Source organism: Scophthalmus maximus, chromosome 2 (genome assembly GCF_022379125.1).
Source record: "Scophthalmus maximus strain ysfricsl-2021 chromosome 2, ASM2237912v1, whole genome shotgun sequence".
Classification (NCBI taxonomy): Eukaryota; Metazoa; Chordata; class Actinopteri; order Pleuronectiformes; family Scophthalmidae; genus Scophthalmus; species Scophthalmus maximus.
This window is the reverse complement of record NC_061516.1, coordinates 11,410,083-11,438,076: the sequence shown is the minus strand read 5'-3', so window position 1 is coordinate 11,438,076 and position 27,994 is coordinate 11,410,083. Positions and strand designations below refer to the sequence as shown.

The 27,994-nt window shown below is 42.8% G+C and overlaps 1 protein-coding gene across 9 annotated transcripts in view; it reads left to right on the top strand.

Moving 5' to 3' along the window:
* Nucleotides 1-27,994, top strand: part of specc1 (sperm antigen with calponin homology and coiled-coil domains 1) — a 64,077-nt gene that overhangs the window by 19,405 nt on the left and 16,678 nt on the right. For 5 of the 9 annotated variants that reach the window (XR_004790154.2, XR_004790153.2, XM_035625518.2 and 2 more), the window contains 9 exons: nucleotides 12,717-14,266; nucleotides 16,298-16,505; nucleotides 17,393-17,466; nucleotides 18,541-18,716; nucleotides 22,622-22,785; nucleotides 23,935-24,035; nucleotides 24,133-24,208; nucleotides 24,793-24,937; nucleotides 26,993-27,095. Coding sequence is in view for 5 of the 9 variants with exons in the window: in XM_035625518.2 (XP_035481411.2) it covers nucleotides 12,717-14,266; nucleotides 16,298-16,505; nucleotides 17,393-17,466; nucleotides 18,541-18,716; nucleotides 22,622-22,785; nucleotides 23,935-24,035; nucleotides 24,133-24,208; nucleotides 24,793-24,937; nucleotides 26,993-27,095 (2,597 nt within the window). In the remaining 4 variants the exon portion in view is untranslated. Of the gene's footprint in view, nucleotides 1-1,691; nucleotides 2,153-12,716; nucleotides 14,267-16,297; nucleotides 16,506-17,392; nucleotides 17,467-18,540; nucleotides 18,717-22,621; nucleotides 22,786-23,934; nucleotides 24,036-24,132; nucleotides 24,209-24,792; nucleotides 24,938-25,190; nucleotides 25,225-26,992; nucleotides 27,134-27,994 lie in introns of those variants that run through there. The other 4 variants (XM_035625521.2, XR_004790155.2, XM_035625522.2 and 1 more) reach the window with 4 other exon arrangements.

The following is a 27,994-nucleotide window of genomic DNA, read 5'->3' as shown; positions in this document are numbered from 1 at the left end:
ACCAGGAGTTTTGGCATCAAGTCTGAAATTCCTCTCCCCATAAAGATGCAGGACAGAGAGAAAGGGTCTTGCCAGATCTTGAAAGAGGCCAGTAGGACCCACGGAGATGGACGTCCTGTGGTGAGGAGAACATTCTTAGCTGGATTACTGGCATGTTTGTTTACTAAGGTGGATGTGCAGCTCCACGATTGGAGAGAGGAGAGTATTACGAAAGGGAGAGGGAATTTTACCAACAGCAACCAGTATCTGCATCAGCCAGTGGGGTATTCATCCATAAGCAAAATCAAGCATTTGGCTTCTTTGCAGCCTTTGGATAGATTAAAAGGGTTTCCTTTTTTTTGGAGCCTCAGGTATTTTATGCATCAAATGCGTTTTTATTTACATGGTTCTTCTCAGCAGTGAGCACGGAAGAAAGAGGCGTGTAGCTCTGAGCTTATGCAACACACTGTAGATGCTCTTGCATCTAAAAATATCAGTGCTATCTGTGTCAAGTATGACTTTTTTTTTAAATGATGGTGCTGTCAGGATGAATTTTAATATCTGATAAATAATACTTCATACTGACTTGTGCCTTTGGCCAAGAGAGTTACAATGTTTGCTCCTTGATGAACCATGTTGTATCACAGATACCTGGATACAGTGAAAAAGTGAATATCATTTTTATTACTGATGATGAATGAGGAAAGGCTGTCACTTCAGAGGAAGCAAGGAAACTCAAGTTGCTTCAATCACTGGTATTTTAGATTTAGTTTGTAAGATAATGTGGTTATAATCCCTTCGGTTTTGTTTCACTGGATATAAAGATATGTAGGACCTTAAATAAATCCTATTCTTTTCTTGGATTCATTAATGACAGTGATCTGTGTTTAGTGTAGAAGAGTAGTTTCTCAATTCCTTTTGTTTAGGCCAAATATCCTGAAAGCTGCTCACACATGCACTTACCACAAACCAGAGGTGAATACTGCCGACCAAAACGAGTCATAAAAATGACAAGTCATTCTTCTTCCTAACCTGGTTTCTCCCTGTAGCTGCTGCCATCATAAATATTTGACCATTGCCTACATTGTAAATGAGAACGGGTAGAAAATAACAAGCCCTCTTCATACTAGGTTCGTTCTACTAACCCAACGAAGCTAACACACCACTGCTAATCTTTACACACACACACACACACACACACACACACACACACACACACGCATGCTATTGCCCCCTGCTGGGTGTGCTGCAGGGGGGAAAAGGTACAGCCCAGCATCTCCTTTCCCCATTTACAGTATGAAGACATCTGTTGGCTAATGGCAGTTGTGATTCAGTGTGGGGGAGAAGGCATGGGACATATTGTGAGAGGTCCCAAGCTGCAAGTTCACTTGAAAAAAAACAAACAACAACAACAGAAAAAGACAAGAGCTGTACTGTTACCCTCTGCCAAAAGAAGTGCCCTTCCTTTACTTGAGCTCCTCTTTCCTTCCTTTCTCCCTCCACCCTCCTTTCACTCGCTCTCCTACTTGTCCTTTCAGTGCCAGTGAGAGGGACGGTTCATCTCCCTATTGTTTAGCTGGTATTGGTGAGAGTAAATTGGCTGACAGCAGTGGGAGGAGGTGTGTTAATGTTCATGTGTGCGCGTGTGTGTGTGGCCTGGGTAGCCACTCCTCCTCTGAGCTGATTCCAGTCATCACAGCAATAATGAAGTGAACACGACGCTGCCTGCCTGCCTGCCTGCTCGCCAGTGTGACATACTGTCACCGTTTTGGAGGACGCACACACACTCACAAATTCTCTCTCTCACACGCGCGCACACACACACACACACTCAGTCAGGACACGTTGCCTGCCTCCTCACAAATGCACACACACCGCTCTCACAGTCCTGGGAAGGAGTGGAGAAAAGAAAAGAAGACCAGAAGGAGGGAAGACTAAGAAGATTTTTTATGTCTCATGGTTTCCTTTCTATGTGACTGACCGCCGTTAGTTCTGGCTGCTGAACAGAGACAACGACCCGGACACTCTCTCTCACACACACACATACACATACACACACACCTCCCCTGCAGCCACGGATTCTTGGATTAGCCCGCCCCGGTGTGGAGTGTGGGAGTCGCGGAGTGGACCACTATGGGGAACCAAGCGGGGAGACAGGAGGAAACTGAGTCAGGTCTGCTTCTCTTGTGTCGGGATGTTTCTCAGCATCACTGATCCCTCTTTCTGTCTGACTTTCTCTGTTGATGTAAAAGGACAAGACATCCACTTGTGAAATTGTTAAATACAATAGATAGGAGCTTAATCTCCTGTCTTGTCATGTCTGTCATGACAGACGAGTCCTGACTAATGGGTACTGACTAAGATGTGCATCGACAGAGCACTGACTGATGAGTACTGATTAATATAGCCTGGAGTTATAGGAGATGTTGAAACGGGTTAGAGTGCTCTGCTCTTCTGCCATTATTTTTTTTTAACCACACACATTTTGTGTAAGTCATGGATCAGGTGTTCTGTGCTTCTGTATTCACTCCATTCGGTCCATCTGTGTGTATGTGGTTGCACCTGTGTGTAGATATTCGGAGTCAGGCAGGGGGGAAAAAGGGCTGAGTAGCAGCCTGACAGTAAGTGTGCGGGAATCTGCCGGAGGAGATGCTATCATCAGGCTGAGGCTCACATCCCTCCGCTGCCCCGAGCTCGCTGCGCCTCCCTAAGATTTCCATTTCAAAGTCCCTCTGAACTGCACTCAGCAGCAACTTTGCGCTCATCGAGAGACGGCCGAGCTCTTCCCCGTCTTTGCAGCCTCTGAATTTCTTAAACAAAACGTGCATTTGCATCTCATTCTCATATTTGACCCCACAAGTACAGACAATACCTTTTGTATGCTAAGAGCTGGCAGTACACACACACACACACACGTATCAAAACAGTGAAGTGTTTTATCAGCAGTGGGTGTTAAAGCTGCATCATTTCATAGCAGTGGCATGTGTTGCTTGAAGATAGAGCACAGTAGGCTCAGATTGGAAGGCAATGGCAGCAAGCTGCTGCACGCTTCAAAGGATTAGCTCCCAGTTTCTTCTGCACACGAACACATACAGTATACAGTGCACAGTTAATACACGATACACTGAACAAAATACTGTTGAGTGTGCAGTACAAATATATTAGGAAAGAAGTCCTCCTCCTAAAACCTCCTTTGATCTCACTAATTCTTTATTGACCAGACAGAATGTGGGGATAAGAATGAATGTTGGAGTGGACTGCAGTACAATCAAGTCAGGTACTCTAGGCTACGAAATGTATTTAAACTTCGCTTGGTAAAAGTCCTCCATGATCTATTTTCCAACCCACTGCAGCTGACTCCGATTTATATAATATAATTGATCGACTGAAAATTCACTCCCCACTTTGAGCCTCTATAGCAAATGAGAATTGATCCTAAGATGGCATCATTTTTCACCATGTCCACTCCCGACATGAAGCTGCAGATGAATGAGTATCGAGGAGGGGGGCACAGGAGCTCTTGAATCTATTTCTCACAAGGCAGAAGTATGATAATAAGCGTACAGACTTGTAGACCTTGAATTAAAGCAGGGGCTCATTATCCGCTTTGCTCTGATGAACAGCGGTGTAATGACGGATAAGAGCAGTGAAGATTGTACCCTCCACATTAGACCCGTTCCACCCAGATGCTGAAACAAAGAGCCAGCTGAGGTTTGTCAGACAGAATAACAGTTCTGGTGCTGGAAGGAGGGAAAGAAACGTGGGAACGGGAGGAACTCGTTCAGATTTGATTGATGGCGTTATCTCTGAAGCGGCAGGCCAAGGAGTTAGCTGTCTGCTGCGGCGATAAGGAGGTCGTTATCAGCACCAAACTACACTCACGGCTACTACACCGAGCCTTCCTGTCTCCCCACTGGCTCACCAGGAGAGCAGCCAAGACCCAGAGCCTGTGGTCAGCATGTTGTCCACCGTTGATGAATTGTCAGTAATATATAGTCCAATAACAACGGTTTATTTTCAGTCGCTCTCATTGGCCATTTTGGCTCAGGATCAAACCCAAGTGAAAGCATGTTTGTGTGGTGAGGTAAAAAAGATTGTTGTGACTGTCATGTGGGCAAAAACTGGGAAAGTTCACACGCCTGTGGTCGTTCCAGAAGTCCGATTGCGATGCTTGAAGGGTAGCTGTAATGTTTGAGGACACTGCCAGAAACATGGAGCAGTGTTTTGAAAGTTGGGGATACAATCAATATAGCAGTTGGCACGTTGTCACTGTAATAACATTGTTCTTTCTGTTTCAAGCAGCACAGTGATGTTAAGTTGATATTTTTCATACCTATATGTGTAGAAGCTAAGCTCAGTTAGTTCCATGGACATCCAAAATTTGTCTGAAATTGTTTAATATGTCGAACATTTCATATTTTCCTTACCTTTTTTAGGACTCTTTATTGTCTGAAATAAACTGCAGCTGTATACTGGGTATGTCCACGCTCCAATACATTTGTGCTCTACAGTTATTGCCTCTCAACACCGGTGTTTTCACTACTGGATTAGTGCGCTTCTCAGGTTCGTGTGCGTGCATGTGCGTGCGTGTGCGTGCGTGTGCGTGAGTGCGTGTATGGGTGTGTGCGTGTGTGGGTGTGTGTACCTGATTGACCAGAATCTCCTTTTAGCTTTGTTGCATCTGTTGGGGTGGGACAACTTACGCATTCGTCATTTTAATTGGTACGTGGACTTTAGTGACCTCACAAAATTCCTAACATCAGCGCTTAAGTAGGGGGCTGATAATGAAAGTGTGTGTGTGTGTGTGTGTGTGTGTGTGTGTGTGTGTGTGTGTGTGTGTGTGTGTGTGTGTGTGTGTGTGTGTGTGTGTGTGTGTGTGTGTGTGTGTGTGTGTGTGTGTGTGTGTGTGTGTGTGTGTGTGTGTGTGTGTGTGTGTTCGTGTGTGTGTTCGTGTTTGTGTGTGTGTGTGTTCGTGTGTGTGTGTGTGTGTGTGCGCATGCTTGCCCGTATGTGCTCAATTCAATTCGATTTTATTGCTATATGGCCAAATCACAACATACATAATCTCAAGGCACTTTACTTATTATGGGCTACACCTCAATATTACAGAGAAGAAGAAGAAGACATTTCTAGCAGAACCAGAGTTGTGGGCCGCAACAGGTGTGTGTTTGTGTGTGTGTGTGTGTGTGTGTGTGTGTGTGTGTGTGTGTGTGTGTGTGTGTGTGTGTGTGTGTGTGTGTGTGTGTGTGTGTGTGTGTGTGTGTGTGTGTGTGTGTGTGTGTGTGTGTGTGTGTGTGTGTGTGTGTGTGTGTGTGTGTGTGTTTGAAAGTGTGTTGAATCAACACACCATGTACCCTGATGACATACTTGTCTTTTATAATTTCTGGTGAAGCACTGATTCACAGTGTCTGGCGAGAGCTGCTCCCGTTCACAGCAGACTTTGACGCCACTGTGAGCAACAAGTGAAAGAATGTGGAAGTACGCAGATTGCTGTGCCATCTCAACACCATATCATAGGAAATTGATGCAGGGCAGGGATTCGACATGAGGAAACAAGTTTGTCCAACTTCTGATAGCAGGGACACGATGAGGAAGTTACACCAGTCATACTTTCCATGGCAGTGAGCAGCTGGTACAGTAAACACACCGGCCGTTCCAGAGGGAGGCGTGTGCTGGTTGAACGTCCTGTTTGTGTGACTGCAGACCGTAGTCTGGACATTAAAGTGGGTTCATCGTAGCCGTAAGGCATAAAATCACCAATTTATATCTGTATCTAACAATGTGTATATGAAACTTGATACCATTAAAAAAAAAACTGGAACTGGATCTTACATGTGCTTTAAGCCACTGTTCCCAAGAGGTTCTGTTCAATGCATACCAAATCAAACTTCGTCCTCACTCTGAGAATGCTGAAATCTGCTGCCCGCTACCCAGCGACCCAGCGACAACAGCCTAAAGAATGATTGTACGACTATCCAACTACTATAATTGTAATTCTGTTGATTATGTTCAGTTACTTCAGAAAGTGGCATAGCGAGCAGCGACATTCATTGACTCAGTTTCGAAAAAGGTGGTGCTGGAAGCTTGATGGTGTAGAGACTGTATGGTGTAGGATTATTACACAGCTAATATTATAGCTTCCTTCCAGGGATCCCTCTGAGGTCAAGACTGTCTAGGTTGTATGAGTTGTAATGTCAAAGTTCACCAACTGAATTGTGCTTGAATGCACTGCAGGACTTGGTTATGTTCAAAACTATGCAGTAATGAAAAAGGAGCCACAGCACCAAAATGTTGGTTGAGATTAAGGCCTGATGTTGTCTTTTTATTTTAATTTTTTTAACCTTTTTCCAAATCCCTCTCTACTTTGCAGCTTAGTTTTTTCCACAAAATATGTTTTTTATATCCTTTTTGTAGTCAATCCAGGGAAAGTCAATCCTGTATTTACTTTCCTGGATTGATCACCAGTAAATATTTGTTCTAATACAATATTCATTGTTAAGTTATAAGGCTAGGTTAAAATCATCAGCATTAGTTTAGCAACCTGTTCCCCCTCACATACACTGATCCTTTGAACCTGCGGTCATGAAAATTACACATTATTATTCTTTCTCTCTGTGCAGTGTTAAACTGTTTTCTGAACTTGAAACCTTCTCTCTCTCTCTCAGTTGGCGGGCTCATGGACTGTGGTAATGGATATCTCTGTAGGCCATTGGCTCCATGAGTAGTGTGAATGGGCATAAGGACACTGTGTTAGCAGTCTCAGCATGCAGGCCAGTTAAAGCGATTCAATCAGAATGATGAGAGGAGACCAAGAACCCGGGCCAAGTGGCACTCTTTGGCTCGCGCTGCAGAGGAAGCACAGAGCTGTTTGCGTTTCAGGTTCGAGACAAGCAGCTCAGCTGAAATACACAATCAGGTCTTGCAAACTGCACATTTTTGTTAAAGGCAGTGTAGAAGGTTTGTCCTGTCAGCTGTCTGCATGTTTGATTAACAAGCCGCCTGCTGGCAAGTGAGTCACAGTATTGACTTCACACTAACAATGTATAAAGGTGTTTTACTGCACTATAGTTTTACTGCTTACATAAGAAGTTAGGAATACTAAATTTACATAAAAATGATGCAAACAGTCTGTTAATGCTTGACAATTTCTTCAAAGTTCCTCGTACATTTTCATGATTTCTGGCCCAAATAAGCCAAACCCAAAATTTTCACTTCTCTTTTTAAGACTTCATCTCAGGAGAAACCTTATATCAATAAAGAAATACTTAACAAACAGTCTCCACATTGCAAGGGTTCTAATGTAATAAATATTAGCTGTATTAAGACATTTGTTTGGACAAAAAAAAGCTCAGATGTGGCTCAGAGCTGATTGATATGGAGTTGTGATACATGAGGAATAAAACATTTACTGTGTAAGTGAAGAAGATGATTAAAGCAAGGATCATAAAGCAAACAATCTATTCAGGAATGAATAAAAGTGGTTGGTTTGCTAAAATCAACAGTTGGGGTGCAGTGCAAAGCTCAAACTGATTTGCATGGTGGAGGAAAAAAAACCTTTATGACTGTACAGTGAGTCAAGAATGCTCTCCAGGATGTAGGCAGACATGTTTCCTCGTCAACTATCAAGAGAAGACTTCATGACCAGGACCTCGGAAGTTGCAAACACATGGTAAACGTCCAAATCAGAAAGGCCAGGCTGCAGGTCACTATGGATACAAAAAGGAAAGTGATAGAATTGTGGGACAAAGAGGAAAGTTAAACACCCAAAGTCACCACTGCATCTGTCCAACATGGAGCTGGTTGTGTTATGGCACACACACAAAAGCTACCATTTAGTTAACAGAATCTCTAACAGTGTCTTGCCTCAGCTCCATCTTTTATTCATTGAACATTTGAACTCTTTTATGGAGCTATGGCTTTGTTTGAATGGAGCCTACTGTATCATCTGACGATATTGTACAGTATCACCATTCAGCTGGTGGTAGAGAGGGAGCAGCAGTTCGTTACCAACAAACAGACACTGGTGAAAACATAACCTCCTTGGCGGAGGTAACAGTTGGTGCTTAAATGACTTTCCGTGGCACGTTGTTGGACTGTTGTGATACAGTTGATCTCTGCTCAGCCACTGTGGCAGTCATGGAGCCTCGGTTCCGTCTATCGTCCCCTCCAGTAAGAGGAAAGGAATGTTTGTGAGTCCCAGCAACTGGCTGATGGGCGCCTGTTGACCTATTTCATGCCCTGTCAGTCGAACAACAGGAAGGCCAGCAGAGACGCCAACTGGGTTTTTTGTCCCTCCTCTTCACTTCCACCTGACTATAAAAAAAAAACTGCACACCACATTTCCTGGAACCTCGTGGGGAGCACAGAGGAGTGGCTGCCAGAGATTCCCATCCGAAGCCTGCTCGACGGTGACGAAAGCCAGTGCGTCATTCCTGGTGCCAACTCTGTGCCACTTGACCACCTGCAGTCAGTAGTTCATTATGGCTCCTCAGTCACCCGTGACCTTCCTGCTCTGTAGATTGAAGACTCTGTGCACAGGCCGGCCGCAGTTAACTGGCTGGTGCTGGACTGTGTCCAGCCACGTAGCTCCTGCTGTGGATTTGAAAGCTTATCTTCATTAGAAAGAAAGGAGCCAGCTTTGTGCATTACTGTGATCAGGGAGCTGACTCCCCATAAAGCAACCGAATGCCTTTGGATTACTGGAAGTCAGCCTGTGCAATACAATTAGACAGTCTTTTAAAGCTGCAAAAAAGTTAATCGATTAACTGATTAGTAAAATTTATCGCGAACTATTTTCATAATCGATTAGAAGTTTTTATGAAAAAACAAAATTCTATTATTTAAGCTTCTTAAAGGTGAATATATTCTGGTTTCCTTGCTCCTTTATGACAGTGAACTAAATATATTTGGTGTGGACAAAAAAAAACATCATCTTGGGGTTTGGGAAACATGATCAACATTTTTTAGCATTTAATGACATTTTATTTACCAAACAACTAATCGATTAATCGAGAAAATAAAAATAATCATTAGTTCCAGCCCTACAGTCTATAGAACTTTTTAAACTGAAATTATATTTATTAGATATTATTTTAAAAAAGGTATTTTTTTTCGATATATCAATGACTTTTCTTTAGTATGTGAGAAGATGGAGTGTAAAACAGATCCTGAAAACAGAATATAAAAAATAACATTGTCTTTCATTGGGGATGAAATCTTCAAATCTGTTGTTTCACAGTATTTTCACTTTATTATCAATAACAGCTCGTCTTCTCAGACTGCACGAGTATTTATCCCCTACTGGAGGAGGAAAGCTCCTCACTGAGCCATTTCAATGCCCATTCAACTCCTTTTAACAGATTTACTGCTCCTCACAGGTGCAGTAGCTACAGATGGCTCTGGACCTGAGCCCGCCTGCATCTGAGACAACAGCACCAAATTAAGACTGAACAGACTCTTATCCACGTGGGTGTTGGATATATTTGCTTTGATTTGTGGAAGACAGATTTGCACTTGCACAACTGCAGTAGAAATATATATTTTTAAGAAGTGTCGTTCTTGGTCAACGAAAAATGTGTGCACAGGTTTGAAGCCACAATAGAGCAATTTCAGGATATTAGTATCCCTGTTATTACCACACAGTTTTTATTATAACAATTCTTTCGCTTTGCAAAATGTGGACACACCCACTTATATTGTGCTTGGCTGAATAGCTGGACTGTAATTTAGTTTGTGAATATTGTGATAAGGTGGACAACTTGTATTTTTTGTCTGCAGTTTATTTGTTTTGGACTTACACGTGTCATCTGAGCAGCTCTGGAAGAGTAATTGGAGAGTAGAAAAGTGTCTCTTTCGGGGACACCTCCACTGTGGTGCTTCAGTAAGGGACAGTCTCTCTTCCTCCTCTCCTTAGTCTGCCGCCGTTGTCCATTAGAAATTTTTCACAAAAAGGGAAAAAGTTTTCAGTATCTAGTTATACGAGTGCCGAACCTGTTCAGCCAAAAGCTGGAACCTTTTCTCCTCCTGCCCTCTTTGTGCCAATTTAAATAGAATATAATCTCAGGTAATCTATAATATCATATCAATAAATTATACATTTTTGGTCTAATATTGTTTTTACAGCCAACATTTTTTATAATGTAGAATTGAATCGAAAGATTGACCCCTTGAGAGGCATATCCTTTTTAAGAGAGTCCACAAACATATGGCCAATTGCTGCCTTTTAAGGCAGTTTGACCCATTCTAAGAAAATGCATTGGCTGATACAGACGTTTTGTATTAAAATGTGATAATGACAGTTATAATTTTAGAAATACAGCCAACTCCGCTATGAGACCTTGGTGTCCAATCCAGAACTTCTCTAACTGTGTGACGCACCGTTCCGGTGACTCTCTAGCATCGGGCTGTCGTGCATGTTCAGTTCTCCTGGCATCTAGACTTGTGTCATTTCTATGTGCACATGAAGCAGCTGTGGTGATGTCATGGTTAAAGAGGTGGGCGAACTAAAGATGAGCGAGTTCATGTGGCTCCATCTGGGTTTTATTCACTCAGAGAGCGAGAGGAAAACAGAATATGAAGGAACAGCGAATGGACAGGCTGTCTCGCACTCCCAGTCCTGACATCACTCAACCTCTTGGGAATGGACTGATCTTAATCACATTGGACTCCTCTCTCTCTCTCTAACAAGGACCTATTGTATCTGTCTTTGTTCCCACCTTTAGTGAGAATGTGACAATCGACCATAAATGTGTTTCTTCCAATTTCCCCCTGCACGTTTCCTTTAAATTCACAGTAAATAATCACTGATTACACACAGTGCTAACTTTGTGTTAAAATCTTCCATCTGACGGGTCGAGAATTTTGCAGCGCATGCTGTCCTCAATCTGTCACTCATGGATTCATCCTCTCTGAAGAGCAGAGAAAAGTGACTGATGATTTTTACTGGCAGGCCTTTCCAGCAGTAAATTCATTTGATTGGGATGAAGTGATTCCTTTGTTAACATGAATTTTAAATGATAACATCTATTAATCTATTCAGTCCAATCAAGATATAGTTTTATTTGAAGAGGGGCTTTTAACCGAGAGTCTAATCTCAGTGACATTCAGAGCAGATGGAGTTGAGCGTCTGGGTCTTATTTTCTTTTCTCTAAAATCGAAACCTTTTGTTTTTTGATTATCATTATAAACTGAGTGAATCTATATACGTTCACGATTTAACATTTAGCCAAGTGATGCGTCTTTATCGCTCTACTCGAAGCACCTCACTTTCGCGACCACAGCTGCACAGTCCGGGAATGTTAAACAGCTTTGTTGCCCAGATATTGTGCCAGTGTTGGCAGCCTCTAACAGAGTCCCCAGTTTATTCAACACAGAGATAGTCTGTGCAAAGTGCCTATCAATGGCAGAGTACTTAAAGAACCCACAGGGGTATAGGATTTCCATTTAAATCTATGCCGTGCGTGTGCGCACATCTTGCTCAGTGTGATGCGCTGTCTATCTCCTCACACAGGCCGTCTGTCGACCCTCTGCTCCGTGGGTTTGATTATGATGTGTGCACGTGAGGGAGACACAGCCGTCTTTGTCCATGCACTGCTCAAGTCACTTTGTGCACGAGCGCGCTCACATACCCAGGGACCTTTGTCATCCTTTGAAACAAGCAGCCCCCTTGTGTCGGCATCGCAGTTTGCTGATCATCTGAAAAACAAACAAACAAAAACATTTTCCGGCGGCGCCCAGCTCACACCAGGCTTCAGTAAATACTCCCCATGTTTGAGAGGGGTCTGGAAAGGGCTCGCGCCGGTGGCCCACGCTGATGCCTTTGAAATGCCACAGTTAAGCTCTGCGTACGACAATGAATGACCACAGACAGCAACAGACAGACAGTGCCAGGCAGATGCTCTGTTGTCAATACAGAGAATATGTGAATAGGGTACATTGACCAGCCGCAACACAAAACTGCTGAATAAGTATTTGAATGTGACACACTGTCTATTCAATTCATGTGTCATTACATGATGTTAACACAGTCGTGGTCCCAGCACGTAGGTATGCTGATTCTATTAACCTTCCCCTTTCAGTGTCAAGCCTGCTGCATGCTTATTCTACTGAGAAAAGTTTCATCATTGATACTTGAGATGCTGCAGAACAAGAATATACAGATTGTAAACTGGAATCTGTGTTGTATCAGTTTGCTATCACTCAATGGTTAGTGTAGGTTACAATCATTATTTATATGTCAATGCCTTTTCCTTGGCACCTCGCTTCCCCAAGAAACAAAAGATATGTATATAAATAGAATATATTAAAAATACTACAACTTGTTTGATTTCATCTCAGTGTGATAGTCTCTACTGCACTTTGCTGTCATTTACAGATGCGTTTCTGTTCTCTCCACTGCTTTCTGTTTCACCACTTTTGTCTTATTCCCCTCCTCACACACACACAGAGACGTACAGGCTGACAACTCATTACGTCAAGTGCAATAATAGCTTTCCACCAAGTGTTAGAAATCCTTCTAAAACCAAAGGACATACGTCAAACCTCAAATGTCTGAAATTCAGGCCAATATGTCAGTGTTTTTGGTGACAGAGGTGGGGAAGCTACTATTAACAAATTCAAATTTTCATCTGTAATCTGTACCAGAAAAAAAACGAACTCTCCAACCCCACCCACCTTTTTTTAGTGGACTATGGTAAATTCTGATTTGATCACTCAATATGTGCTTTTCTTTTGTCCAGGTGTTCAAGCTGCCAAGAGGTCCGGTATCCCAGCCCCTAGGGAAATCTCTTCTACCCTAACAAGAGACCGCATCTCTCTGAAGGACCAGCTGAGGAGCTCCTCCACGAAGAGAATGGTTTCTAGTGCCAGCACTTCCAGCCTCTCCACCCTGGCAAAGCAGACTCGCAGTTCAACCAAGTCCCGTGCAGATGCAGAGGGCCAAGAAAGGGGCCTTCTGGAGTGCCAGGTGAAAGAGCTGCTGGCTGAGGCCAAGGCCAAAGACTTAAAGATCAGCAATCTCAGGATGGAGCTGCAGCACTGCAAAGGTAAAGCCTCCTCTTCACCCTCATCCAGCTCTGTCTCTCCCCAAGAGCCTACTGCAGATCAAGAGCAGGGACAGGTGACGGAGGCCCTTGTTCTGGTTGGGGAGTTGAGGGAGAAGAACGGGAAGTTCCAGAGAGAGCTGGCAGCCCTCAGAGAGGAAAACCAGACGCTGAAGGAAAAGCTGCTTTGCTTGGAAGCTTCTCCGCTCTCGAGTACAAACACAAGCTCCCCCTCCAAGCCTTTGGTAAATGGCCTGCCTTCAGACTCCAACTCCTCAGCTTCTCAACAAGATAGCCCCCCCTCCACTGCCAGCCCACTCAAACAATCTGTCTCCTTCAGCTCTGATATCACCAAGGACTCACCATCACCCGACTCCTCAGAGTTTGAGAAGATCACATCATGCTCAGAATCAGTGAGCAGCGGTGAGGTTTTTGCAGCGGGAGCAGTAGCCAATGCACACGGGCGGGATGTGTCCGTGCAGCGTCTAACAGAACAGATTCATAAGATGGAGGAGAACCACCACAGTACAGCAGAGGAACTGCAGGCGACTCTGCAGGAGCTGGCCGACCAGCAGCAGGTGGTGCAGGAGCTGACGGCTGAGAACGAGCGTCTGGCTGAGGAGAAGCGCCTCCTGCAGACCTCGCTTCAACAGCAGAGAGAACGTCAGGAGGTGCTGGCCCAGAAGAACGAGGCGCTGGCTGTCAGACTTCAGGAGCAAGCCCAAACTCAGGCCCAGAGGGAGGAGGAGCTGGGTAGCCAAGGGCCTCGGCTGTCCGAGCTGGAGCAGCGGTATGGCGATCTGGTGGAGAGCTCGCGCTTTGAACGGGAGAAGCTGGTGGACATCCAGCAGCAGCTGACCGGGAGCCTGCGAGCTCTGGAGGAGGAGCACCAGGAGTCCCAGGGCCAGGTACGCTGCCTGAGAGAGGAGATGAACAGACTGCAGGCACAGCTGGACAGGGAGCTGGAAGTCGGAGGTCAGGCGGCACAAGCTGCAGAGGAGCAGAGGGCGACAGTGGACTGTCTCAGACTGGAAAACAGTCGACTGAAGGCTCAGGTGGACATAGAGAGGCAAAAGGTGGGTGAGCTGAAGGCCATGCAGAGCGCCAGTGACAGCACTGAGCTGCAAAGCCTGCTGAAGACAGCCCACACAGAGAGAGACAGGCTGGAAGTGGAGCTGACGGAGCTGAGGGAAGAGCTGCGACAGGCCCAGGCCGAGGCTGAGCACGGCCGAGCCACAATATCCAAGGTAGGAGGGGTGCAAGGTTACAACCCGAGTTCAATGTTTTGCTGTTTGAGAAATACTTACAGATGGGAACCCGGTCAGAACACCACAGAAATCGTCCCTATTTATCATTGAACATAACTTTTGTTTGGAGACAATCGTTCTCTGCAAGTATTATTTACATGAATTTGCTAAAAACTGGACATTTCTCCGGTTAGAGAATGTCTCTGTGCAGTTAAAATATCTCCGCTTGGTTGTCGCTGTGGTCAAACCAGGGATTGGATTATGTGACTTGCTAAGTTGTGGAAAAACATAGAGTTATCTTAGCAAAATTATTATTTGTGTTGTGTTTGATGAAGCTTTCAGGAATCCCCTAAAGAACAATCTATCGTCCTGTTTACTGTAATCAATGAAAAAGCAAATGAAGCATTTCATTCTTAAAGAAACAGTCTATTGTTTTGAGTTGGAGATGCTCTTTTCATAATCATTCTTTTATTGGAACAGCATTGAAATATGCTTAAATGCTTGTTATTTTGTGAGTAATAGTATATCATTAATGCAATTTATAAAACAATGTGAGTCAAATAGGCGACCGTGACACTTTCTATAATGCTTGGCTCAATCACCAACCTATTGCATGTGAATATGATGAAACGCATCTTCCACAATGCTTTGGAAACAACCATTAAACAGAGTTCACGGCTTCTCTTCACCACCACAGGACGAAACCTCGGTTTCACGCAAACCGTTCTCATGTGTTTCTCAGTAGTCACTTTGGTTTTCCCCCTTCAACACCACAAACACTGTAAGCTGAGGGAGTGTTGTCACCACCAGCTTCGCGGTGTCGTCATTGTTGGAGTTTGACTCTGGTGCCAGCAGTAGGGTGGTACACCCAGTATGTGACCTTCTGAGTCACTACTGTCCTTTGGCACAAGGGTGCGAGGGTGAGGCCACTCCATAACTTCCCCCACGAACATCTTATTCTATTAAAGCCACATGGTGTCAGTTGGAGAGTTGTCCTGCATAACTACAGCATGTGCTTGTTCGAGTATGTTCTGCTCACAGAGATCTGCTGTAGAGTGTCATTGCTCACGATGACTGCATTTACCATGATACATTGACTTCAGCTTAATAACACAGGAACAAATAGCAAAATGACACAGTGCTGAACTTTTATTACTCTATTAGTCATTACATGACACCTTATTTACACTATGACCAAATGGTCAATGATCATACTGTCTGTCTCCAACTACTTTTTATGAAGCTATTAAAGTTTTATTTATTATGATATTCTTTAGATTAAGAGACGGATATGGAAACTAGGGCAAAAAACAAAACAAAAATGATTGTACCAACAATACAATGTGTACTGATGTGCAGTAGTCACACTGCAAAACTTACGACTAATTACACTCACCACAGTATTTTAAATTTAATTTCACTTTTTACTGCTTGTTGGGAAATGAAAACTAATAGATTGTATCAGACCAAACTGTCTAATACCATAACACAGTTTAGCCCGTGTTAATTATATTTTAGTTTGTGTTTTCTTACTTCGGCCATCAGCGACACTAAAAAGCCTTGTTTTCATATAATCTTTTTGAGCTGCATCTTTATCTAATTGTTGGAAAGGTAACTGAAACACTGCAGCACAAAAATATCTGAAAGTAATATGAATTATCTTTTCGTGAACCAAAGGTGACTTAAAGGGGGGCAGTTAGCGAGGTTGGAGACAGCTTTTTTTCTCTTCGACGAGTGATGTTTACAAACTGCCCTCGCAGTGTTGTGTGGTGCGGTCTGCACCATTTTTTGGTGCTGAAAATAACCCAGATTTTTTCCGGCGCACAGAACCTACAGCTAGCGAACCGTGAAGAAATATTCACAGATTTTAGCAATACGTGTATTGCTTTAGACTCGCTTACTGCCCCTTTAATTCTTACCAGAACAGTGACAGCTAGCAATCACTTTAATATGAAACAATGCCGCTGCTGTGTTTTAATCCATTTCTGCTGTAAACCCACCTTGATATCACAAATGTACACACATACACAGGTGGAGGCCAAATGCCAGCAGGTTCAGGAGTGGGCAGAGAGGAGGGAGCAGGAGCTCGGGGGCCAGGTGACTTCTCTGGAGGAGGCCGGGGTCCAGGCTGAGAACCAGGTGAAGGAGCTGAAGGAGACCATCTTTGAGCTGGAGGACCAGGTGGAGCAGCAGAGGGCAGTCAACTGTCACACCAACCAAGCCGTCCTGGACATGGAGAGTATGTTCACTTCATTGGCTCTCCACTTCTCTGTGGCTCTTTGGAGTCTCAGCCTGCAGTCTTCACTTATCTGTAGACAAAGTTGTCGGTTCTAGTATTTAGTCTGTTCATTAATGTTAATTGACTGTAAAAGGAAATATTGGAAACAGTTAGAAAAAACATGAACATGAGGGAAGAATTTCTAGCAAGACTTTTGTAACTGACTGTATGTAATGAATTATTTTAAACAAGATATGCCTTATAACTAACCATATATACTGACAACTGAATATATCAGAAGTGAGAAGCAGAATCTGTGCATATAATTGTCCATCTGTCTTTGACTTTCCTATTAGTGCAGTTTGAGACGTCAGTGCAGAAGTTAGCATTGGGGACAGTGCTAACTTAAGTGACTTAAGTTTCTCATCGTCTTTCGTGGGCTCTCGGCCTGTTCTGCTGCTGAAACCATCCGCCATTGCAGATTATGAGTTTAAAACGTCCAAAACTGACAGGTCGCTTAAGAAAAAATGCATAGAAGATGGATAATCGATAATCGAAGTTGGGGAAAAGTTGACAAGCAATTGTGCTAGGCAGCCATCTTGTCTGCAGGCCACGTGCGATGCTCCTATTAGTGCAGTTGTATGGCTGAATATGTTATACATTATACTGTAAAAGCTATTGAAGAATCGTGGCAGATCAGATTGGCTTATACAATGAGGAACATTTCTAGACAGATCTATTATCTAGGGGTTACTGTTATTTTGATTTGACTGCCTGCTGCAATTCTCCCACACTGGAAAGTGCAGTGACTGCTGTGTTAAATTTAATCAAATTCTGCCCACGTTTACAGTACAGAGGTTGAGAAGTGGTTCCAAGTTTGGTCTAACTTTGATTTTGTTTAATTGCAGATCTCGTCAAAAAGCTGGAGGAGCAAAAAGCTGAAGTGGAGCGACAACTGAAAGTCTTGAATAGACAGATGAGGGTAAGAAAAGCTTCAACATGTGGATCCATAATGCTCCTTCATGACATCTGTTTTGCCAAAAAGGACTGTAGACATTACAGGCTGAATACACGTCACCTGGAAACAAAAAAAAACTGTCCAAAGTTCAAATTGGGAAAGACTGGCTGAGTCACTGGTATTTTCACCACGAGACATGTGATTCTTCTGCCTTAACAAATTTGAATCGACTGACTGTATTCAAGCGACCATGTGTTTTACAGTCACCCATCATCCCTACATGGGTGAATTAGAAATGAAAAATACATTTTAGGTGCAGTATCACTTTAAGGTGAGAACGATGTTCTAGCGCTCAGTTTATTCTTGTGTTTTTTGCCAAAATGTTCGACCATGGAAGAATCTTTCCACTGTGTATTGTTCCAGTAACATTGTGGAACATGCAGGTAGGCTGTTCAGTGTGTATATTTTGGCAGGCGCTGATTTTTTCCCCCCAAGGTTTTCTTCTCAGAATATCACTTCTGTTTTGTGTTTTTTTAATATCACATAATCAAGTACACCAGATATCATCTTCCTGGACATCTCCGTGACCTGTTCGGACTATTTGGACAACTTCAACCTGCCTTTTATTTCTTCATGCATTTGCTATGCAGTTGATTTGAACAATTTGAAATTATATATGTAAATTAAATCTATTTTATTCCAAGAGAGGTCAAGGTACCCCAATGGAAAATTGTATCCAATACAACGTTTGACGTAGTGGCTAAACAACCAAAGAACCTTTATCTGCAATGTATTGATCTTTTCCTGTGCAACACAGAATATAGACGTATTTCACCTCAGTGTCAAGGGCCTGGTGCCTCCCACAAACCAAAGTGGACCAGTTGCTATTGCTTCTAATGTTTTCTGAAAGTTGGATTGGGATTATGTTTTAATTTCACAGATCTTTAAAAAGAAATAGATATACAGCTGTAAACAAAATGTGGATTCGGATGAGGCAAAACACTCAAGAGTCACAATAAAATCATCATCCTTGACGTTCATATTGTTTTATTTGAGGATCTTCCTCTACATTATTAATTCATATGTTTGTGTCTTTAGGATGAAAAAGAGGAATGGCGCCGCTTCCAGGCAGATCTCCAGACCGCCGTGGTGGTGGCCAATGACATCAAGGTGGAGGCTCAGCAGGAGCTGCGCGCCCTCCGGAGGCAGCTGCAGGAAGAGCAGGATCGCAGCGCAAAGCTTTCTTCTGACCTGGAGGCCCTGCAGGGAGTCAGGTACCATGTTCACCATACTACACCAGTCCCAAACGCCAACCCATCCTGGGCTCCCCCTCTTTAGCATCGGGCTGTAGTTCCTTTCTCTCTCAACACAATGTGGAGATGAGATACCTGCCAGAGTCTTGCCATATCCTCATTCAGTGCCCTGCTTCATACATGTCGTAAAAACAGTAATACTTTACATAATCATTTTAACTCCCAAGAATCTCTTGCTTAAGAGTTTTCTAAAATTTCCATTGGGTACTGAAGCAGGATATCATTATTCAGTGCATATCTTGGTATTTCACAAGATGAAAGTGTGTGTCAGAGTGTTGACTTCCTGGGACTTGGCAGACTCTGTTGGTAAATGAGCAGTCTCCTGTGGTATTTCCCTCTGTTTATTCTACTCCTTTAAGCTGCTGCCCTCTCTGTCTCCCTGTTCCACACTTACCATTGCCCTATAGTAACATTCAAACCTCACACTTCACTATCAACCAAAGGATATGTATTAGAGGAGAAGGCAGATGCGGTGGCAGATACCGCTTTGATCCAAGCGTGTTACAGTGTAAAACTGCCCTCTCTACTTTTCAGTGAAGATGTTCCAAACCAATGTATCATGCTTTTTAACATTTCATCTAGTGTTGTCGCACTGTGGCCATGCAGTACTGTGATTGGTGTATTTATAAAGAGCGTGGCATTGGTTTTTTTGTGTGAGTATACTGTATTGAAGTGTTTGAGCATGCAAATGCCATGGTGTTTCTGACAGTGTCCCCTTTCAGTATCATATTAGGTTAGTAAACTTGTACCTGTGGCAAATTCTGCTTAGATATACTCGGTTTATCCGTGCGGCCAGTCGTGGTAGAAATTCTTAAAGCAAGCAAATGATATCGAAATGGTTTCGACTTCATTCATATTATATCACCTCGTAAATCTCATGAGAGCAGCTGTAGTGTGGAAAAGATTGAATTATTTGGTTTAAAACCAAATATGTCTCGTTCAAAACTCCACATTGTCCTTGTGAATGTAGTCTGTAATGTATATCACTGGTTTTAGACCATGGCTAAATCAGCAAACTTTCCCCAAGATTAGCCGTTACGCTACAACCGCTCCCCGCCTCCAGCAGCTCCCTGTGACGACTCTGTCAAAGATGTCCCTCTGATACGCCTCCCTTTGTAAAGTCCAGGTGAGTCCCCTGCCCTGTCAGCCCTGTCTCGGCTAGCCTGCCTCTCCCCGCCCTGTGCTGCTGCTCACTGACCTTCCTGCCTGTGTCTGGCTTGGTGTTGCTGTTTCAGCCTGTCTGACTCTGTCTGTCTTTCCCTATGCTGGCTGACTGTACCTTCGGGGATCGTCTTACCCCTTTTTTTGATTTGCTTCGCCTGGTCCTTCAAACCTTCCGTTCCAGTAGATGTATCTGGTGCCACCTGCTGTTCTGTGAATGAATAACCCTCCTACTTATTTTGTTGGATAAGCAGCAGGATGGTCTGCACGGCATGAATAAATTAAACTCATGCAAGGCGTCATCTGCTTCGGATAAATTTTGCACAGTGTCTTCATCACTGGCTGATTTAGTCACACTTGACATTATGAGTGACCTTATTAATCCAATAAGGTCTGCATGGAGCAGTTTTAAATAGTCCAACAGTGCCCAGAGGTCTGCATTTTAAAACAACAAAAGTTCAGAAGAAATGTGAGGTCCCTAGTTCTGCTGCACATGTTTATACAGTCATTGTATACAGTAGTTCATCTTCCTTTTTTTCTTTTTCTTTTCCACAGAAGAAGCACCGCAGCCACTTTTGACACAAAGACGGCAGTCGAGGGGCACTAGAGAAGTGCCCTCCACCTCAGAACCAATTGAAGACAGTGTTATTGTTGCTCTTATTAGCTTTTTGAGTTATTCGAAATATGGCAAACCAGTCTCATTCAAAGTCAGATGCAGTACCCAAGCAGAGTCTGGTGACACACAGTCGGGTTTCCATTACTCCACGTCTTTACGTTCTGGAACCTTTTGAATAATAATACTGTTTTTTTTTTTTCTTTTCTCAACGAATGTACTTTTAACGTTTGTACGTTTCTTGACTTTGGTTGAAGAAATGCCACATGCTTTGAGAGACTTTCCTTTTCATACTGTGCAAAGTAGCTTTGTGCCTTTTCAGAGAGTTGAGAGGATGTAAAGTGTGTGACCTGTTACACAGGATCCTTATGAAAGGATCCTGGTACGTGTTCAGCCAGTTGCAAAGCTGAAACAGTTAAGATTCCTAGGCAGACGTTTAACAGCAGAAAACCCACATTTAGAGGTGAGAGCAAAGCAGCAGGATTGAAAGTCCATGTGTCCGTACTCAAAATCTCTGTGGCACTTGTGGTCTTACTATTTCTCTCTATCAAATGACTTTACCTTTGGCATCTGTATGTTTACTTTAAAACTTGATATTTATGATTTCAAAACAAAACTTCACTTTATTTGGACACTTGAGTTTGGCCTTGAAACAACTAGCTGTGTCACATTACCCATTAGATGGCAGTGTGGAACACACATTACTGTAAACAGACTTCCACATGGGATACACTGGTACTGTCTGCTCCCTTTGTCTTAATTTACATTGTAGATTTCTGCCATAAAATAACCAGAAGAATGTTGCGGTTAGTCATGCAGGCAGTCCACAGAACTGCCAAAATATGATTTTAGAACTGCCACAAACACTGACAGCTGCACCTCGGAGTCATTTTCTACTCTCCTCAAACCAAACATAAGGTTGATGGTCCATTTAAACTCAAAGACCAAGAAGACTGTGCTACAGGTTCCCGAAGGGATTCTTTTTATCCTTTAAAGCAGATGTCACATTCTTCTATCATTCCACTTTTTCACATTACATTACTGATAAATTATAGATGTATAGATTATATGGTTGATGAAAGTATCAACCACATACCACTTATCTTAAATCAGAGGTCACTCAAGGCACTGATTCTTCTTCCTTACACATTCACTGTGTCGTTAAATATATCAAGAGATTTCTTTTCGTTCATCTTTTCTCAGTGTATCAGAAATTTCAAACTCTGCGATGTCACTCATTTTGAAAGATGTCACTCATTGCACGGTTGATTTATTTCATCTTTGAGCCAAACACTTACAGAGTATTGTGTTGTTGTTGGTATAATGGCATACGATTGTCTCAGGTTTTACTTAAAGTCCAACTTTTAGCATAGATATTCAAATTGTGCGTTTTTTATCGAAAGCCATATTGTTCTGCCAGATAATGAAGCACTGGTGCTCAAGATGCTCTAAAACTACATCAAGGGGGGGGGGATTATTTGATAACATTATGATCGGTCCTTTTTAAAGCCATTTAATGAACAATACAGTGAATGTGCTGTAAATGTATTTCTTCAAAGAATGACTCAGAAACACTTTGTTTTTATGCTTTGAAAGATACAGAGAAGCGTGTTGTACATCTGTGTGACTGTTGTTCATTAGGTCAATGAATAAAGGAAATGACACCAGTCCAACTGTGGTTGCATATCTCTCTGTCCACACTTTGGTGGTGAGTCGAGTGCAGCATTAAAAACGGAAATTCCTCACTTGCCATTCATTCCTCATTCATTCAGATAAAGATGCTCTGATCCCTCACCCCATAGCCCTGAGTCTAATCATCACCAGGGTTAATGTGTGGAAATCTTCTTGATGATTGGATTTGCTCTAAAGTTCAAAATCTACATATATCAACTATCAACTACTGGTCATCAGTTATTTACTATTTACCGGGATTACTCCATCTTATCAATACACTTGAAGGCCCTGTTTAGACATTCATTCTAATCAGCAGGTGAGCTCGTGTGAGGAGTAGTAAAGAAGTGAGTAAAAGTCCAGTCTTGTGTATGTATCGTGAATGTCTCTACACAGCAACCATGTTCGTTTTGTCCGTCAGGTCCCAAGGTGATGAGGTGAGAGTGTTCGACTCCGATAGCAGCCGTCACTGGTGTGGCATGTCCATGGTCCCGACCACACCCACCGACGCCAGTGGAGATGCCGAAACAGAGCCCGGAGCTACTGTCAAATCCCTCATTAAGTCCTTTGATACTGTTGGACAGAGTGAGCAGAGAGCACCTCACACACAAACACACTCACACTCACACACTGTCACTGGGAGTCCTGCTGCAGCAGTGTAACTATAGAGGAGAACAGCTGGTGAGATCTGCAGTGTGGATATCTGTCATTTCTCTGGAGCAAAGTCTAGTATACTGTGTGGCCTAAAATGACCCCGGGCAGGTTGGAGAGTAAATCTGCATCTGATCCAAGATATTCAATTTATTTTGTTTGAATTGAATTACAGCTGCACTATGGAGATGACTGCTCTCGTGCAATGTCATCATGTATCATATTATAAAGCATTCTGTAATTATTTATATCAATAATCACTTAAAAACCTCACTATGGGCCTGACAAGAATGCGTAGCTGGTTAAAATAATTGTAGCTCACTTTTTCATGTGAACACATTTCCTAAAATTCAAAATATATTTCCCAAACGCATCAGCATTTAATGTTATGTTAACATAAACGGCAACACCAGCAGTTTAACTGAGTTAGTTCAGTGTTGGCTGTAACAGCCCATCTGTCTGATACTTCAACTCCGTTTTATTGTATGGCTTTGGGATCGTCAAAAATGTGTGGTATTGATATATTGTTTATCACTGAGGTGATACAGTTAAATGTGGTGTACATTAAATTGAATGGTATGTCTTATCAGGTGTCCTTCCCATTTACACACAGGAGGGGGCAGAATATTAGAAACACCTTGAATGCAGTCAAGTGCAATACCGACAACAATTATGAATTCAGTGCTGAAACATTTTATTTAATTAACTCAACAGAAAGTGAACATAAGTGTGTGCTTTATGGAGGAACAGCTGTATTGGAATGCATTAGACTGTACAGGTGGACCAAATACAGTGGACATTGTGACCAAAAATAAGTGTTTGATAGTGAATCCACAAACCTTTCTTTATTCAAAAGGTATTTAGGTTTGATACGTCACTCTCTCTGTAGGCCTTGTTTTTAATACTACATTCACTTTGTTGCCCCTTTTTCTATTTGTATTATTCTGGGCTGTCACAAGTTAGACTCCTTTTCTAAAGACCTTGCTTTGAACGAATGTGTTGATTATTTACTAGAAAATGATACTCGAGGGTCGTTTTGATAAAGTCATCAGCGAGGTCTGTATATTGTTTTTGGTGTCTCAGATGGACCAGGTCACACAGTTCAAATGCATTCCTCACCCAGAAGCCCGCTGAGTGGGATTCCTGTACGCACCGCCCCCGCTGCTGCTGTCTCCCCGATCCAGGTATACGCCGAGACATTTACACTAACTACACGTGGATCAAAAAACCCCGTTGTGACTGACATCATGAGATCCCTGTTCTGTTTTAACGCTCCTTTAGAGACAATCATACATAAAGCCGCTGTCAAAGACATTGGAGAAAAGGATCAATCAGGGAGAATTCTCTCATCCTCACGGTATGTAGCACAGAGGTGGTTTTAGATGTGTGATCATTCCATTGACATGTATATCCATATTTCATTAAGCAGTCATACTGGAGCAAATGAATGGCCTCGCACACTGCTTTTACGTCAGTGGACAGACAGCCAAAGTACTGCATGTGACTCAGGCAAAGTATGAGTATGAGGCTGGCATGTCAAATGTAATTAGTCCACGCAGGATGTTAAATGAAGAGGCAGAGAAGGATAGAGGCCCTCGGGTAGGGTAATTTTGAGTGTTTTGAAGACTTGTCTGAAAATCTAACTAAAAGTATTACTCCCAGTCATAGGAGTAAATAAGAAAAACTAACTTATTCTTTTCATTCCTTAAATTACACACATGAATTTGCTTTCTTTTTCCATTTGATCTGATCTTGATAACGTACTGTATGCCTTATCCATGCTTTTGTTGCCATCTTACTTATATGTGCAGTACAATAAAGTGTGATCTCTAAAATGTGCTCTACAGAGCATATTATGATCTATGTGTTTCTGACTCGCCCCTCATGTTCTCCTGTGCCGTGCTTTGCTCCCTTTTTGTGCTTTCTTCGGGTTCCCCCCAGACAAGTTGTCAGGCTGCGGGGAAGACGTAAAACCTAACAGCCTCATGAGGAAGAGCCCTTCACTGGAGTCTGTAATTAAAACTCCCATCTCCTTCAGCAGCCGCACAGCATCCTTCAGCTACAACCGGGGCAACAGCAAACTCAGGTGGGATTTCCCAGTCTTTTTCTCTGACAAGGCATTTTGAGGTAATTCCACTTCTTTAGCTCTGCAATTTTCCTTGAAACTGGTCAAATAATCTCAGCCTCCTCCCTGACTGTTGAAACCCCCAAACATTTGTGCTAAAATGATTAAATAATATTTAATAAAATTTGTTTTAAGTGATAATGAAGAATGAGGTAAATAGTTTTAGATGGAGCATTTGCTTTGGATTACGATTTAACATTAATATGGTTCCCAGTGGGAAGCCTACCTGCTGAGTTTTGGACCAGTTGGAGGCAGGCGTTGGATTTTTTGGTTGATACCCGAGAGGAGGGAGTTGCAGAAGTTCAGGCGGCAGAAAATGAGTATGTGGGTCAGTTTTTCAAGATCTGTGTTTTTGTGAAATTATTGGTTTGCTCTTGTGAACAGTTTTTGGCATTGAACCTGCTATTCATTATCCCTCTAAGCCTTTTTAGTACTAGTAATATTTATCTGAAATTCCATTTTAAATATATATGTCCCAGCTGAGAGACTATAGAGTTGACCAACTATTTTTTTTTAACAGTGTGGATGTGTCACAGATGCTTCACACAGTAGATGGGGTTTTCACTTATGAAACATGGAAGAGAGACACCTGTTAAACAAACATACTTCTGGCATTACTCAGCCGTTGTTTTCTCGCACATACCACTCCTCTCTTTGTACACAAAAAAAAATAATTGAGTTAATTAGACTCATGCATGACTTCAACTGCAACTGTAACGGTTAAATATGAGACTCACACTGGGTCTATGAAGTTGTCACTGGGGACAACATCCTCATCTTCAACCAACACACTGTTGACATTAATGAGCAATACTCTCCATGGTCTTTCAACTCAGAAACCTGTCTTTCCGGCCTCAGCTCCTCTGTCATCATGACATTATTCAGCATGTCTGCTCTCCACCATTATAAAAGTGCCAATAACAGCAATACACTGTTAAAAGATCACACGTTCAGTCTGCAATTAGAAGTTTTTTTGTAATTTGTGTTTTATAAGTAATTGGTGTCATAACATAAATTAAAAATTAGCTGAATACATTGGTTGAGAGACTGAACTATGTATTTCAAGTAACCCTAACCTTAACCCGCAGAGACTGCTTATGTATAGGACCCAGAATTTGTTGCTACTCCCCTGGCAGCTGTACTACAGTAGCTATATAGGGACAGGGTCTAGCATCCTCTGCCCTTTACAGTGCCTGGAACTGAGTGATAATGAGTTTAACAGCACAGACATGATGACGTATGTAGCGTTTACCATTCTCATTCTCTCATGACTTTGTATGTTGTGATATTTGCATACCTTCTTCAGCTCCAATACAAACCCCAGGGAGCAGGGAATGTAAATAATACCCCAGATGCGCATTGACCCAAGCTGTTGCTCCACACGTAAATTCTATTTCCTCTCCCTTGTTTCTCATAATAGTGCAGTCACTATACTGTACTATACAGTGCTGTCACTAAACTAGGTTGGCCGCAAGCCGATAACAGTAGAAACGAGGCTGTATGTATATGGGCTGTGTATAATTAAATTCACACAAATCCCAGAACTCTGGAATGTGTGTGAATTTAGATTACTACAGTAAGAGAGTGAAGGAGTACCAAAAGATTTGTTCAAATTGAATTATTTACGACTAGGATGTGTTTTCATTTCCTCCATCATGGCACATGATATACTGTAGGTCATCATACATCATCATCCTTGTAGAAGTTCTCTTTTTGCCATTATTTCTCTAAATCTACAGTAAATATAGGTTTTAAGCTACACAGATGTAACAGGGTAAATCGAAGACTACACTTCTCATACGCTAAATGAAAACCTCTCCCTCTCTCTCTCTCTCTCCCTCGGTGTGTGTGTGTGTGTGTGTGTGTGTGTGTGTGTGTGTGTGTGTGTGTGTGTGTGTGTGTGTGTGTGTGTGTGTGTGTGTGTGTGTGTGTGTGTGTGTGTGTGTGTGTGTGTGTGTGTGTGTGTGTGTGTGTGTGTGTGTGTGTGTGACTGTGGTTTGCGCTTCCGGGTGACAGTGTGGAAAGAAAGGACCCCTTGGCTGCTCTGGCGCGGGAATACGGAGGATCTAAGCGAAATGCTCTACTGAAGTGGTGCCAGAAGAAAACAGAAGGCTATCCGGTAGGGATCAGAGGCCAGAGACCTCTTTCAAATCCAAGGCAGGCCCCATTAACTTTCACACCCTGTTTTTTCTCTCTGCATCTTTTCCCGTTTTATTTTAGTCTCACACTCTTCGGGTTCTCACTTAAAATTAGATGGTTGCCTCTACTCCCCCCTTTATATTGCACAGATGCAGTGCTGGTGTGTCTATGCCCTCAGGTTCAGTAGTTATATTTATTTTTTTCAGCCATCACTGAGGTGTTAGACTGTAGTGGCACATTGCTGTGTCTGCAGACACACCATTCACCCAGCTGTCATCTCACTGGGGATACAAAGTGGTTCAGAGGTAATGGAAAACAATGAAGCACAGCACTCCGTGTTACAGACGAGCTTGATTTATACGAGCGTGTATTTATATACCCTGTCTAGTTTTTAATGCATGTCCCTTTGTCTATGCACTGTGTTTGTGTTGTGTTCCCCCTCTGTGTTCCCTGTGTCCATGGAGCCAAATGCTGACAATCACCTGGCTTAGCTGCTCCCCAAACATCTAGTTTAAGGAGCCCATTAAACCCACTGGGATTAGAGATTTGCCTGTGTAATCATCAGGTCTGTGTGCCAGCATGCCAGTTAGCTAATGCTTAAACTCTTACCATGAGGCCGGCTGGGCCCAGGCGGCAAACTCTAGTTTAGGGGAGAGAGGCATCATTTCAACCTTCTCTGTTTTCTCTTAGGATTTTACTTGAGTTGTAAACACACGTGACTCTGTTTCTTTAGACACTCAGTCCAAAAGCTTGAAGCTCAGGCCTGACCAAGTGCGAACGATGATGACTGCTAAAAATAGACCGAGCTTCCCCCGGTGGTAAATGGTCCGAATAATTGGATGCACTGTCCGATCAATATTTCTCAGGTGCAGCGCTGCT